At 45.9% G+C, this 16604-nt stretch overlaps 1 protein-coding gene across 1 annotated transcript in view; it reads left to right on the top strand.

Moving 5' to 3' along the window:
* Positions 1-16186, top strand: part of gng12a (guanine nucleotide binding protein (G protein), gamma 12a) — a 37760-nt gene extending 21574 nt beyond the window's left edge. Inside the window, exons 2-3 of the mRNA XM_083659806.1 lie at positions 12390-12504; positions 13075-16186. Coding sequence (XP_083515932.1) covers positions 12412-12504; positions 13075-13200 — 219 coding nt within the window. The 5' untranslated portion in view covers positions 12390-12411 and the 3' untranslated portion in view covers positions 13201-16186. The remainder of the gene's footprint in view (positions 1-12389; positions 12505-13074) is intronic.
* Positions 16187-16604: the final 418 nt, after the last annotated feature.

Here is a 16604-nt window from a genome sequence, read left to right as displayed (position 1 = left end):
GAGGCCGATCAGTTTCCTAGAAATACGAACGAATCGAATCGCTGCTGCAACATTACTCTGCAGGTCTGCTGCACCATTACTCTGCAGGTCCATTACTCTGCAGGTCTGCAACATTACTCTGCAGGTCTGCACCATTACTCTGCAGGTCTGCACCATTACTCTGCAGGTCCATTACTCTGCAGGTCTGCAACATTACTCTGCAGGTCTGCAACATTACTCTGCAGGTCTGCAACATTACTCTGCAGGTCTGCACCATTACTCTGCAGGTCTGCTGCACCATTACTCTGCAGGTCTGCACCATTACTCTGCAGGTCTGCAACATTACTCTGCAGGTCTGTACCATTACTCTGCAGGTCTGCAACATTACTCTGCAGGTCTGCACCATTACTCTGCAGGTCTGCACCATTACACTGCAGGTCTGTACCATTACTCTGCAGGTCTGCACCATTACTCTGCAGGTCTGTACCATTACTCTGCAGGTCCATTACTCTGCAGGTCTGCAACATTACTCTGCAGGTCTACACCATTACTCTGCAGGTCTGTACCATTACTCTGCAGGTCCATTACTCTGCAGGTCTGCAACATTACTCTGCAGGTCTGTACCATTACTCTGCAGGTCTGTACCATTACTCTGCAGGTCTGCACCATTACTCTGCAGGTCTGTACCATTACTCTGCAGGTCTGCAACATTACTCTGCAGGTCTGCACCATTACTCTGCAGGTCTGCACCATTACTCTGCAGGTCTGTACCATTACTCTGCAGGTCTGCACCATTACTCTGCAGGTCTGTACCATTACTCTGCATGTCTGTACCATTACTCTGCAGGTCCATTACTCTGCAGGTCTGCACCATTACTCTGCAGGTCCATTACTCTGCAGGTCTGCACCATTACTCTGCAGGTCTGCACCATTACTCTAGCAGGCAAGGCCACGCAGCAGCCGAGCTGTGTGCAGCAAGCCCGCGCAGCGGGCGAGCCCAGGGTTTCGGCCCTGAACAGGCTGATACCCTAGTTAAGAAAAAGGATCAAAAATACATAGAATACTGCCCATATAATAAAAATAAATAAAAAATATCGGCGCATATCGGACAACATACGCCGATACCGATATATCTGTGATAGGTGTAGTGTGTGCTGTGTACTGTGTACTGTGTACTCTGTACTGTGCCCTTAGTTTGTGGAGTGCAGAGTAGCCTAATCAGTGTTTGGCCCACTGGAGAAAGTCCTGCTTTATTGTATGAATTGTCTCCTGCTTAGTGGTAATCCTCACATACCAGAGGCTTGATTATGATGTGTTATCATCAGCGCTATCTGTCCTTATGTGTCCCTGACACACTGTCTGTGCTCCACTCCAGCTCTGTTCCACCACACGCTACTCACTGTCTGTGCAGTCCACTTCTGTTCTTACAATCTGCTCTTATTAAGCATCATCATGTTGAGGACAGTACCAGGCTATCTCGTGGATGTGCATAGCTTATTATCTAATTGACGTGCATCCTTTTTCCCTACTGTTGAATTGCGTTTAAAAATAATTGGCCTTACTTGGACGACCATGGCAAAACCTGTCATCCACACTAGTCTGCACTTCTTGCAAAACAAGGCATTCATAGTTTCTCCTGCCAGGAACGAGCCTCAAGTAATTACACATGAATTTAGGATTTAGAAGTGCAGCTAGAAGGAGTTGAGTCTAGTCCTCTGTCTAGACAATGTGCTTCTGTGCAACACTATGCTAGATTGTTTCTTCTCCCCCCCTGTCAGACACAGACTTACAGGATGGCATGCTAGACTCACTGAGAGCCTACTGTACTGTATGTGGGGGGTTAGGGCTTTAGCAGAGGTTTGAAGTGTTTTTGGGCTGATACAGAAGCAACACACAGAGCAAACGCTTTCACCTCCCTCTGTTTACTCTAGAATACTTTCCATTAACCTTTGTACACTAATACACCTTTTTCCTGGAAATGTCTGCTCACGCAAAAATAATGGACACCTTCCAGCCAATCAAAATCAAGCATTCACCCAGACTGGCATAATGAGCGCTTGAGTTTCCCAGTATTCCCTCAGTAGCGCGTGTGCTGACAGCGGCTGGGCGGAGGCCGGCGAGGCTGCACTTATCTCAGTGAACATAGCTGCCAAGCTAGGGTGGTGCTGCCTCTGTCCATGCCCCCCTAAACCAAACATCATCTAGTTTTCCACCTCCCTCAGCTGTCTGCTCTGCACTGCGCTCTGCACTGTGCTCTGCACGTCCCTCAACTGTCTGCTCTGCACCTCCCTCAACTGTCTGCTCTGCACCTCCCTCAACTGTCTGCTCTGCACCTCCCTCAGCTGTCTGCTCTGCACTGCACTCTGCACCTCCTTCAGCTGTCTGCTCTGCACTGCACTCTGCACCTCCCTCAGCTGTCTGCTCTGCACTGCGCTCTGCACCTCCTTCAGCTGTCTGCTCTGCACTGCGCTCTGCACCTCCTTCAGCTGTCTGCTCTGCACTGTGCTCTGCACCTCCTTCAGCTGTCTGCTCTGCACTGTGCTCTGCACCTCCCTCAGCTGTCTGCTCTGCACTGTGCTCTGCACCTCCCTCAGCTGTCTGCTCTGCACTGCACTCTGCACCTCCCTCAGCTGTCTGCTCTGCACTGCGCTCTGCACCTCCCTCAACTGTCTGCTCTGCACCTCCCTCAGCTGTCTGCTCTGCACTGCACTCTGCACCTCCTTCAGCTGTCTGCTCTGCACCTCCCTCAACTGTCTGCTCTGCACCTCCTTCAACTGTCTGCTCTGCACTGCACTCTGCACCTCCTTCAACTGTCTGCTCTGCACTGCACTCTGCACCTCCTTCAGCTGTCTGCTCTGCACTGCCTCCCTCAGCTGTCTGCTCTGCACTTACGTGCAGTTGATAAGCCGCATGCATGTATTGTCTCTGCTATTGCTCCTGTAAACTGCACATCTTTCTTTCAGTGCAAATGAGCCCAGATGCATCAGAGAAGACGTTGGTGTTGCAGTGTGTTGTTTATTTGGTGTTGAACCCACTGTCGCTTGCCTCTTACAGCTGTATCCACTTAGGCGGCTATGAATCTTGAAAGAGCTTTGCTATATATACACCACACAGTCGCTTTGTACTAATATTAATTACTCGTGTAGCATTTTGGAAGAATTAGGGCTATTTTCCCCTGGCTTGCCTGGGACACATGTGGACTGGAGTCATATTAAACTTTCCCATGCAAAGAAATTGCAGAAGTGGCATAGTCTGTGTGAAGTTGACTGAGTTTATTGCCTCAGCACTCTGGCTGTCCTCAGAGTCCTCTAGTCTACATGGATCCAATTACTCAGGGGGTCACAAAGCTGTCATAATGTCTCCCAGGTCAGCATCATGACGACGAGCCAAAAGCTAACATAACAACAACCCTCGAGTAGAAACCCCCCTCTTTTTTTCTCAGTGGGAAAGTAGTGATATCACTCTCACTTTCCCCACAAATCCTCCCTGGTTCTCACAGTTTCAGCAAGTCGCAGCCCACACACCATCAGCAACCTGTCTGTCTGTCTGTCTGTCTGTCTGTCTGTCTGTCTGTCTGCCTGTCTGTCTGTCTGTCTGCAGTGTCCACACACCATCAACAGTCTGCCTGTCTGTCTGTCTGTCTGTCTGTCTGTCTGTCTGTCTGTCTGTCTGCCTGTCTGTCTGTCTGTCTGCAGTGTCCACACACCATCAACAGTCTGCCTGTCTGTCTGTCTGTCTGTCTGCAGTGTCCACACACCATCAGCAACCTGTCTGTCTGTCTGTCTGTCTGTCTGTCTGTCTGTCTGTCTGTCTGCAGTGTCCACACACCATCAACAGTCTGCCTGTCTGTCTGTCTGTCTGTCTGTCTGTCTGTCTGTCTGTCTGTCTGTCTGTCTGTCTGCAGTGTCCACACACCATCAGCAACCTGTCTGTCTGTCTGTCTGTCTGTCTGTCTGCAGTGTCCACACACCATCAGCAACCTGTCTGTCCCTCTGACTCTCTGTCTCTCTGACTCTCTGTCTCTCGCTTTCTCTTTTGCACAGATCTAGAAAATCAGCAAGTCCTCTCCCACCGGCTCATAAACACCATCCCACTTAGCTCAGCATCAGCAAGACTGACGAGGACGGCGTGTAACGGCGTTTGATAAGCACGCTAACTGTTTGATAAGCACGCTAACTAACTGTTTGATAAGCAGCACGCTAACCGATTGAAGACAAACGAGTGTTTACAGTCAGCAGGAGGAATTTCACAGCAGCACTGATCCAATCTGACGGCCAGTGAAGCACAATGCGGGCTGCTGTTGTAGGTGCAGAGGTAGAGACCGTTTCTCATTCAGCTGGAAAAGTGCTGACATGCCAGCAGAGACGAGGACAAGGCTACTTTTAGCTTCGCCTGCAGACCAGGAAACTCCTGATTGCAGAGAGAGAGACAGAGGGGGGGTTGTATGAGAAAGAAGCGTACTGTGCGTGCATGTGTGTGTGTGTGTGTGTGTGTGTGTGTGTGTGTGTGTGTGCGTGCGTGTGTGTGTGTGTGTGTGTGTGCGTGCGTGTGTGTGTGCATGTGTGCCAGCGCAAGGGAGAACAACCGGTATTTTGGTTTGTGGCTGGGGGCCTCACGTCTTTGAACTCTTTTTGTTCAAAGCGGCAGACGTCTGTCTCGCCTTCTTTGCCTGATTCACTGTTTCCACGTGAAAGAGACGCGACTGTGGCGCCGCGTCACCTCAGCTGGCATGAAGTCAGATGCAGGCTGCTGCAGCTATTTATGAGCATTTCTAATTAAGCAGCACACAACGTAAGAGGGCCAGGAGAAGTATTTCAGCGTCTTCTGTTTCCAGAAGTAGAAAGTGCAGTTCTTGCAACATAGTGATCATCAGGCCTTGTTTCAATATAAAACACTTAATAGATGAAGAAATGAAACAGTGTCAACGTGTCGTTCCCACGAATGATGCAAAGTAAGGAAATATGTCTGCTCATGTTTCTGAATGATATGCTGCGGGGAAAGGGGAAGAGGAGCTTCTTCATTGGCGTCAGAGATGTTTGGCCCGACTTCAAATTAAACAAACACTGAGGCTCCCTCCGTAGGCCCATCAGTGCAATTAAATGAATCATTCCCCTAAGTTTTGTAAAAAAAAATACTATCAGCAACGTCCGATATATTGTGCGTGAGTAAGTACACGACTACAGACAATGAAATGTGTTGTTTTTGAAGAAAAATGGAAAGCTGATAAGTGACGCCTGAGTTACAGTGCTGCTGACAGACCAGAAGACATCATCCATTGTCTAGTCTCTTAAAACAGACTGTCTTATCTACATCCGGCGGATGCAGCTATATACAGTCTGTACTTCGTGGGGGAGAATCATGCACCAAACGGAAGAGGAAGTTGAAAGGCGGGACTTCCGCTCATTCGTCCAATCAGAATTTAACATTAGCTAACTAGCTGTATACTGCTGTAGCTATCGTTAGCTAACGCTGATTAGTAAGACGAACGATAAGCTCAGTAACGTTAGCAACTTACCTCATCACTTTCGTTTAACTCTGGAATAAGTGCACGTCTTGCACGAGGTTCCTCCAAGCCGCGGATACATCGTTTACGTCTATCAGGGTCTTCTTTCACCGGTTTCGTCGGCGTAGCTTCCATGGTAATTCTAAAGCACTGCTAGCATTAGCAACCTGCATCGGTTTAAGTTTCCGGGGGGAACATATTTTTCGTGGACACGCGTGTCGTGATTGGTCAGATTCCGTCGAACTTCCTTCCGGTCTGAAGGTTTTTTTCACTACTTCCTTGTGCATGTTCTGGGGGTCTAACGTACAGACGGTATGGCGAGAGCATTTGAAAATTGCGGAAGCCAACTCGTCTGTTCTAAGAGACTATCCATTGTCCCTCTGCAGGTTTCATTGTGGGGGACAACAATGATCAACTTTAAACACTCTGAACTTTTAATATGATTCACCCCACTGTCATATCTGACGTGCACACACTCCCACAGAGCTCAACAGTCACGGTTCTGCGACGTCATGGTTCCGGAAGAGTACTTCCCCATTCATATATTCTCAATCATGTTTCGAAAAATCCTCATCTAAAGAGTTTTAAGGCTGAAGAAACTACTCGTCCCATTATCCACTAGCATTTCCGGCCAATCAGATTAGCGGATGATTGAGCGACAGAGCGTTTCAGCCAATGGGAGAGCACTCGGAGCGGCAGCGGGCGGGACCAGTGTGGCAACTTTCTTTGAATTTTCATTTTGGGGGTGAACTATGTCTTCAATGCCACAACGAAATAGTGTGAAATATTTTTTTATTTTTAATCGCTCATCTCTTCATCCGTTACGTACCTCTCACAGCAGCACTGAGGGTCAAGCCCAAAGTGCATCTGACAGTACTTACTGTAAGCCATAAATAGAGTTTGTTTCCAGCGGTGTTGCTGCATTCTTACAGAAACGGCCCCAAACTGACACCCAGTGATACTGCCTGTCTTACAGGACCACACATACGCTTAGCAGGCTCCTCTCTGCTTTTAGCTTTTAATGGATATCCTTTGCATTAGTCAGCAGCACTCACTTTTCTTCTGGTCTGGGTTGCACTACAGTAGTAGTATGTAACACACACACACACACACACACACACACACACACACACACACACACACACACACACACACACACACACACACACACACACACTTTCATCCCGGAGTGTTGGTGTTAATGGCATTGAGTCATAATGGTTGCCTGTTCTTGGTGCTTTGAACGCAGCTCTAATGAATGGCGTGTGTGTGTGGGTGGGTTTGTGTGTGTAAGGTACAGTAAAGCAGTGGGGCCACTCCATTCTGTGCAGTAGGTGGTCCTCTTGAGGCTACAGGATGAGGGCTGTGTGCGTGTGCGTGTGTGTGTGTGCGTGTGTGTGTGTGTGTGTGTGTTGTAGAGGGGTGGTCTCTTTCTGATCCTTGGAGGTAACTTTTGCCAGAGCCTTACATGTGCACGGTGGTGCCTATGCTATGCCACACACGCACACATGTCGGGGGGCAGGGGGTGTGCCCTCCCATAGAAACCCAATCAGACCAGTGGTGCCGGTAGTTGCTGGCATCACATCACAGCGTACAGCATCGTTTGACTGAGGTGAGTCATTTGGGATGGGCGGCCAGCAGAACGTTTGCTGGTGGGTTTGAGAAGCTGCCTCTCCCTCCCCCTCCACACACCGGCTGAGCTGGTATTTTAGTGGCTAATATTCAATAGTATTACTTTTTTTATGATATGATATGTTGATGCCCATTGACCTTTTTTCACTCCAGCCATTTTGTGTCTAAAAGGCAGCAAGTAACACAGGTGCACGCAAAACATGAATGAGGGTTTCCCAACTTCCAATCCTATTAGGTGTTCCAGTGCCGGGGCCCTCGTTAATGTTTTGCTCGCACCTGTGTTACTTCCTGCCTTTTAGACACAAAATGGCTGGAGTGAAAAAGGCGAATGGGCACGATTCTCTTTGCGCATGACCCCTTCCACACAGAGGTCAAAGGTCAGGCTCAGCTACAGAACAGCGCCCCCCTTCCCCCCCTGGAGCTGGTAGGGAAACAGCGTTTGAACTTCCACACACCATGCAACCCCCGCTGCTCACAGTGTATCTCAACCATGAAGATGCAATCATTCTGCCCCGGTCTCCTCTGTCGCTGACAGTGGAGGGGATATTTTCGGCAGAGGAATCGATGTTTACACAGTCAGAGAGCTGAGATAACTATGTTCAAATCCAAGCTTGGATTATTAGTTCTAACTTTCCCCCTGGGATGGTTTCCAAGAGTTTTCCCAGTGAACTTATCAACGCAGTCCACTAGCCCAGTCGTGACCTTTCTCTGTGAAGGATGTTTGCATTGCTCACGTTATCTCTTCTTCATTGTTGTGCTTTTTATAGCTTCTCTATCATGTTTAACATATTGCACAAATTACTTATTGTGCAATCTGCTTTGCTTGATGGGGCGAGGAAGTTTTTACCTGCCACCAACCTGTTCAGAAAAGCTATTTAAGCTGGTAAGGAATAAGTTGCTGTCTATCCAGTATTACCACAAATGAGTACCTGGTGACTCTTGCCAGTCAGCTGGGAAACGGAGTCACATTGCTTATTGTTATAAGATACTGGCCTCGTCGCTAAAACGTATTATTTATAATGAGCACGTTGGTTGGGAATGGTATGTTCCCTCTAGGACAATAATATGTTCATGTTGACTTAGGACGATCGTTGACTTTGCATTGTACTGCCTGCTCTTTCATGTCTCTCGGTCGCTTTCATGTTATTAATAACATTTTGAGCTCCGAGCCGTCCTTTTCCCTGTTTTCTCCACAGAACGATGAGCTATCTTTGGATGGGAATGTCGCTCTCTAATCAGTCACTCCAAAGCACAAGTCAGAAAATGGGAATTTTCCTCCTTCCCGTTCCCGCTCCCTGTCTCTGTTGTTCCTGAAACAAATGAAGCTATCCACCTTATTTTTGAATGCCCCACTGTAAAAAAAAAAAGAATTGTGGGTACAAGGTCCGGTTTAACGTGACTTATTGTTGCAGGTTGCCATTTCCTTTGTCATACTCGGCTGCAGACCAGAATTATAAACCGGAAACTGGAGTACGTTATAAAAGTTATAAATATAATCACGTTATAAACAACTAACCAACGCTGGGGGTCCGTATGGAAACAGTGTTACTCGAAATGGTTAAAAGTTAAATCAATTTGGTCATTCAGTGGTGTTTTACTGCCATGTAAAGTAACTATTACGCTAGCCGCTTTGCCTGTGATTGGCCTAGCGTCAAACGTCCATCCAATCACATTCGCTTGGCTATCCTGCGTCTCTTTCTACAGTCTGTGGTCAGACAGACAGCAGTTTCGCTTGCTAGCATGCATGAAAGACGCCACTGTGTGTTTATGTTTTTGATATAGTCTGGTCTCTGGTTTATAATGCTGCCGCTACTCTTGGCAGTGCAGGTATGTAGCCTACAGACAAATAAAAAAGAAAAGATAAAAGATTAATGAGAATTGATCAAGGGTTATATAAAAACAGTGTCAATGCCCATTTACTCATTCTAACACAAGAGTGACATGTATTTGAATTGAAATCCACTGTGGACAGACTGCAAAGAGATCCAGACATGTCATATACATGCATGCACTCCAACGGAAACATGAAACTTACTTCTGATGTCAGTACAATTTTAGCTCTCTGTGGTTTTCTGTCTCATAACCCTCAGCTCATGTCTCTGCAGGGCTCATGTCCCCTTGGCTCCAGGTAGTGGCAGCTGAGCGGGAATCGAACCCACAACCTCTGGCCCCGGTGTCTCTGTGTGTATTATTCCTTCACACCACCAGCTGCCCTTCACACTTACAGCTCTTCTCCGGGCGCTCTTGTCTCTTCCCTCTGCCTGTCACCATTCAAAATTGACTGAGGCTCGAACCCACGACCGCAAAGGTGGTTGAGGTCTCAATATCGCCAGGCAGCAAGCCTACTCTCTGTGCCACCAAGTCAGACTCATTGAATGAGGTTTTCTCAGGGCTTTAAATGACTCTTTCCTCTGCCTGTCGACATCCAAAACTGACTGAGGATCGAACCCACAACCTCAAAAGTCACTGAGGCTCAAACCCACAAGCTCCAAACTGCTAGCCTGGGTAAACCCATCCCCCACGTGACCTGCTCTCAGACCTGTTCTCAGTCGCTAGTGACTGGGAACTGAGAGAGCAGGTCACGTGGGGGCTGGGTTTACCTAGGCTACCAAACTGCTAGACAGCAATCCAACTCTCTGAGCTAGTGGGTCATAGTGATTAAGACTAGAAGATTAAAGTATAGTCTTTATGCATCTTAAAATATGTTTTGAAGGGACCTTTTAAGTTGAATAGTATTTGAATTATATTAATATGACGTGAGTTTCTATTCGCCTTGCACAGAAAACCTTTTACTTTTATACTTGAGTACATTTCAGAGCCTGTAGGCCTACTTTTTTCCTTTTACTTGAGTAATTAAGTTGAATCAGTACTTCTGCTTTACCAGTCTTTTTTGTACACAAATAACTGTACTTCTACTTAATCAGAGCAACAATGTGATTAAATTTGGAATGACAAGAAAAAAGTACACGTCTGTGCAATAGGCTAAGTAGGCCGAAATAACTCAGATATAGGGTTTGCTATTGTAACGTTCCATATAATGAAGTATCTCATGCTTGTTGATTTAATGATTGTTTTGCACCTGCTGCTCACGTTTGAGATACTTCTGGCTCGCCTGTAAAGAAGGTGGGAGCAGCCGAGTACAGTCAGCCAATCAGAGGCAGAGAGGGGCGGGTCATGCCTTCGCCATCATGGAGAAGAAAATATTGCGCACCCGAACGACACGGCTGTAGAGCAGAATGGCTCTGCTGTCAAATCCTCATAGACGTTTTTTTTGTCAAGTTAAAACAGTCTATTACACCGGAAGCGGAAGAAACACCCATCAGGCATCATGGCAGCTAGAAATAAGGTGGATAGGATCCAGCCTAGATAGGATCCAGCTATAGCATCAAACGCATTGTTGAAGGGACCACATCCTGCCAGGCAAAGGGTCTCACAAAACAAACATACTGTACAGTGCTGCTAACATGAGCCACGGTGTATTATTCAAACTGGACTTTCAGGCTGTTTTTTTCTGTTGCAAGGATTTCTCTGCCATGTTTGTCATCACCATCCGTCCTGTTCACTGCACCTTTGATTCTTACTTAAGCGTTACTCTGGGATCCGCCTGGTCTGTCTGTACTGTCTGTTTTTGTTCATCATCATTACACAAGATGGGTTCCAGAGAACCAGTACTTTCAGTTTCCTGTTCCTGCTGTGAGAAGAAAGACGTGTGTGACATGTAAAAGAAGGCATGTGTGTCCACAGAGGGAGGAGAAAATAGCAAAAGCAGAAGCAAGAGAGAGCAGGGGGGGGGGGGGAGAGGGGAGGGGAGGAGAGGGGATGAGGACAGATAGCTCCCACGACGCTGAGGACTGTTAGGAGGATGTGTCCAAGCATGTTCCCATCAGCTCTGTCAATCATTAGCAGGAAGTAGAATTACAACACCAGGATAACATCTCCAACTGACTCCCGCCTTCAGACCATATTTACTCCCAATGCGCCCACCACCCCCTCAACCACATGCATCCAACTCTCTTTACATTGCTGCTGACTCTGTTTGAGTAATAATGATCCTGCAAACGTGAAGCAAAAAGACTTTCAGTGTCATGGCTGTAGCTTAGTGCCTAGCAGTCTGGCCTGGTGTTGCAGATACACGCTGAGACAACGTGGCATTATCTTTGCTGTCTGGCAGCCCAAAGGCTGGTAAAAAAAAGATTCTATGCTTTTTCTGTGGGTCCTTGCACTTAAAATGCACCTTTTACTTATTTAGATCACCATAGAGCAGTGCTTCTCAATGTGGGGTCCGGGGACCTTCAGGGGGTCCCTGGGGGTCCCCAGAAAATGGATGAATTGTTGAACTGTGTGAGGTCGTGTTGGTTGGCCGTGTGTGTGTGTGTGTGTGTGTGTGTGTGTGTGTGTGTGTGTGTGTGTGTGTGTGTGTGTGTATGCATGGGTGTTCCTCCCTTGCACATTGCCTCAACCTCGTGTGCGTATTTGGTGCCAGACCAGATGAAGAAACCTCGGCGATGATGTCACTTCTGGGAACAAACTCTACAGAGAGAGGAAGAGGAAGTGAGGAAGAGTTAACCCTTACTGACCCACTGGCATTGAGCTGCAGCCCCGCCCCCTGCAATAAAACACCATTAAATCACAGACTGACATAACCGTTGTTGACACAACGTCCGACCTCGACCGACTTACTGGCCCATGTTCCTCTCATATCTACTGTTGATTCAATCTTTGTTCATTTCAACTGACGTGAGCATTGTTTTGACAAGCTGCTCGGTGATCTGCCAAGCAGCTGGCAGCACTATGGTGTCTTAATACACCTGTTTCCTATTCCTTGAAAGAAGTGTGTCTTTCTTTCTTGCTCGAGAGACGACGATGCTGGAAAGAAGGTGTGATGCAAGCCAAGGGGCGGCTCAGGGCTTACTGTACTCTCTGTCGTGTTACATGACAAGCGTGTCTAATCTCTGCTGCTTATCATGTGGGAGGATTATCTTGAACAATTTGACCCCCCAAAAATACTGGTAGACAAACCAAAGCTTTTAAGAAGCAAAGGAGAAGTCACTTGATCTTAATAATAGGCTTTCCATCCATGTTCTATCTGTTCCTAGCTGTAATCCATTGCAACAGAATGAAGAAAGGCGTATTTGCGTCATTCGTCCATGTTGCGTCGTCACTGCAGCATTGGTTTACAGTGAAAGCCTAGACTAAACCGCTGGTTTCTTGTGTATTTTCTGCCCTGGCTTTCTTTGAACACAACTTGACTGTTTGCTGTCGTTTGTCCTCGCAGAGCGTTGTGTTCGTTGTCCAGGATGTCGTCGAAGACTCCCAGCTCCAGCAGCATGGCCCAGGCCAGGAGGACACTGCAGCAGCTCAGGATAGAGGCCAGCATCGAGAGGATAAAGGTACACTACAGTATGATGACACCTCGGGCTTGGACACGTGAAGCCGATGCGGAATTGGCCAAAAAAAACTGCAGTTCCTTCGAATGGCCACTTGAAGCTGTCCGACAGTGTTGTTGAGATGACAGGACATGAGGATTTTTAACTGTGATTGTTTGTGAACATTTAGAAATCAAATATGCTACGATCAGAGTTGTTGAATATTGCTCGGTGCAACATAGAAGAACTAAGGTGTTTCCCCAACATTTGAGAAATCCCCAGGGAATGATCCAAAATGCCCCTGAAATGTATTTCACAAGGGCAAAAAAAAGCCCTTGTTAAGTTAATTTCCTACCCTGCGTCACACTCATTACCTCCATATTTTGTACAGTCTATGTATGACAACAGACATTAGGACAGTATGAGGTGGTGTTACGGCACCTTTCTCTGGCATGTGGGAGGAAACTTCTCACCAGTAACACAGCATGTGATGGCTTCACTGTCATGCGTCTGCTGACGCGTGTGCATGAGTGAAAATCCCTGAGTCTTTAGTCTCTTCTCACCTTCTGTCTTTCTCTTCCATGGCTTCTGTAGGTTTCCAAGGCCTCTGCAGACCTCATGAACTACTGCAGCGAGCACGCCAGAAACGACCCTCTCCTCGTGGGCATCCCCACTTCAGAAAACCCCTTCAAGGACAAAAAACCCTGCACTATATTGTAGTGGACGCCGTTTAGCCTTTATGTGCGTTTTTTCTTTTTTTTTTGCTTGTTCATGTTGCTGTATTCTTTTTGTCGGGAGGACGAGTAACGCCTGGACTGTGATCTATATCATTACCATATATGTTCACCTGTTCTGCAACAATTCACCCATTCAACCACTATGTTCTCAATGTTTTCATAATCAGCCAAGTAGTGTGTCACACTACCTTGTGTTAATACCATGTACCTGCTGTCCTTGGCAGTGCCACTGTGCAGTTTGAGCTCTGACCACTGGCAAGACTTAGGTACTAGGAGTTGTAATGGTTGGGCATTGCAAAGTACTTTATGTTGCTCAAATAATTACAGATGGCAGATATTGTTGTTATCTCAATATTCTGACCACTCTTGCAATTAGGGATTCAGTCGTTCGTTCCCTTGTCAAGTTTCATCTCCATTGGACTGTTAACATCTCTCTGCTTCAACTCAGTGGTCAACGGTTCCCTCCAGTCCTTTAACAGGATATCTATTTTAAAGTGGATAATAATGTCTCTTATTATATGGATTGCAGACCCCATTACCACAAGGATTTTTGACAGCTTTTGTGCAGTTCAGAGCACCTGACTTCAGGGTCAGGCTTTAGACCAGGGCAGGGTGTCAGACTCATTTTAGTTCACGGGCCGCAAACGACCCAATTTGGTCTCACGTGGGCCAGACAAAGAAAACCAAATGCATAATGACTCAGAAATTACATCTCCAAATGTTCCCGTTTCTTTTAATGTAAATAATTACAGGTATGCATTTTAAGAACACGTTATCTAGGGTTATCTCAGCTGCCAGAGGCCTATCAAATAAATCTACTGTACTGTAACCGTGCATTACATTTGACGGCAAATGTGCAATTCTCTATAATCAAGGGTACTGAAAATAGTGTATCATTTAGTGATGAATGCAAAAAAAAGATGAATAGACTTCATATTTAACCTGGTACCTCTTAACCTTCTCAAGTGCCTCAAATTGGATTGACGGACTTCTCCATGCAATTTTCACACTTTGCAAAGTCATCCTGTGGGCCCTTTGGCGGGCCGCTTCCGGGCCCTGGGCCATATGTTTGACACCCCTGGTTTAGACTGAGCTGGCACAAAAGTTTGAGTGACGCACCTTTTATGGGGGCAGATTGGTCACTACTCAAATTAGGTTCAAATAACTAAAACTATTCCACAAACTCATCACACTTGTGGAATAATTTGACCAGGTGGGGACAGACAGGACCGTGACAATCCAAACGCCCACTTAATCCATCGTTTTCCTGTCTGATATTTGCAATGTGATTATGACGGCCGGGCTGTGTTGACTTTAGCCAAGTTATCGAGTCATCACGCTGAGAGAAGTTCCACTCAGTCACCCGGTCTTAAACCAGTGGGATTAAGAGCATCTCAGTGCTGTGATGCTTTTGGAAACTGTTTGGTAATAGAACAGCTTAATGAAGGCTAGCTTGATGAATCGAGCTCAAATGAAAATGCTTCCCCACATCACGTTGGGCACTTGAAATCACTCCAACATTAGATTAACAGTGCAGAAGCCGTATTATTATTGTATTTGAGAGCATTATGTGTAGAGAAGCCAAACCATTGATAATGCCTTTGAAAATGTCACTCAAAACATGGGTCTGAGGGAGAAAATCTAGCGTGTTTTTCCTGAAAAGTTGAATTTTACAGAGGGACAATTTTTTGCAGGACGTTTGACGACAAGAAGGTGTTGGAGCAAGTATTATGCAACACTGTGAGCCGTGTCAACTTACTCATCACAATAAGTGTCTTAGTCTAGTGAATGTGCACATCGCCTTAATGTGTTTATTTTTGTCACAAGTATTGTAGGTGCAGGCGCAGTAGGTAGTGTGCATTGATGATAATACAACTCTCCCAGGACTGCTTTGAGACTTTCTTTTAAAAGTGTAACGTGTGTTGGTGGGGGATCTTCAATCTAACATGTCCTGTATGTTTTGATTAGCTGAGGGGAGCATGTCTGCTATGGTCAATTTTGTGTGATTAGAAACCGTCTAGATAGTATAAATTAAAATGTTTTTACACTCAAAAGCCTTACTTATACTTGCCTTGTGTTATGAAGAACACTCTTGGAGTATTTTCTTAAGAAAAAGAAAGGTGTTTCTATCAAATGTCTTTATCTCTAGGGTTTTGAGTAGAGTGGACCAGATTGACAGAATGTAAGGAAACAGTGGATGGATAAATCCAGAAGGGGGCAGTAATGCAAACGTAAAGGATGCCAACTACCATAAAACACCAGAGAAGAAGTCTTTATCTCTATGTGATTGTAATCGCATAGAGATAGGGACGGTTGCTATCTCTATGTGATGACAATCACATAGAGATAAAGACTTCTTCTGTGGTGTTTTATGGCAGTTGGCATCCTTTACGTTTGCATTACTGCCCCCTTCTGGATTTATCCATCCACTGTTTCCATACATTCTGTCAATCTGGTCCACTCTACTCAAAACCCTAGAGATAACGACATTTGATAGCAACACTTTTTGAGAGTTGTAATTATTATATCGTGCCATCGTTTTGTCTACATGTCACTAGCAGAAGATGTGTAATTGTATTTGAATACCTGGTGCTCCGGTTTTGGGATTGTTGCCTTCTCCAAAGGGTACGTTCAGTTCTTCAAATCAGCAAGATCTAGTGTTATATTATCCAATTGTATTTTTTTTTTATGATTGTCTCAAGTCAATTCTTATTACTTGCAGTACGATTGATACTAAATCATTCCTGTATGCCACTTAAAAATGTATTTATAGACCACTACTGCCATGTCTTGTCATACTTTGTCCATATTGCACCACTCACAGATTAAGCCATACTTTTAAAGTCAAGATTTACAATTTGAGAACTTCATTGATACACCAACCTTTGTATGAAGACATGACTACGGTTAATAAAGTGAAGCATTCCTATTCCGTACAGCACAAAACTGTACTAATATCTAAATAAAACGCAGCGATGCTTCAGACATGTTAATGTGGCTTTACTTTCTCAGACTTACAATGACTTGAGTGTGACAGAGTTCATGTGTTCATCCTATTTATTGTGGAAGAAACATCTTATCCTGATGTGTGCATGATCAGGCAGCAGTGAAGAGATCTGATCCTGATGTGTGCACGTTCAGGTAGCAGTGAAGAGATCTGATCCTGATGTGTGCATGTTCAGGTAGCAGTGAAGAGATCTGATCCTGATGTGTGCATGTTCAGGTAGCAGTGAAGAGATCTGATCCTGATGTGTGCATGATCAGGCAGCAGTGAAGAGATCTGATCCTGATGTGTGCATGATCAGGCAGCAGTGAAGAGATCTGATCCTGATGTGTGCATGATCAGGCAGCAGTGAAGAGATCTGATCCTGATGTGTCCACGTTCAG

Source organism: Poromitra crassiceps (assembly GCF_964638095.1).
Source record: "Poromitra crassiceps genome assembly, chromosome: 23".
NCBI lineage: Eukaryota > Metazoa > Chordata > Actinopteri > Beryciformes > Melamphaidae > Poromitra > Poromitra crassiceps.
The sequence above is the reverse complement of the archived record's forward strand: the minus strand, read 5'-3'. Positions and strand labels throughout refer to the sequence as shown.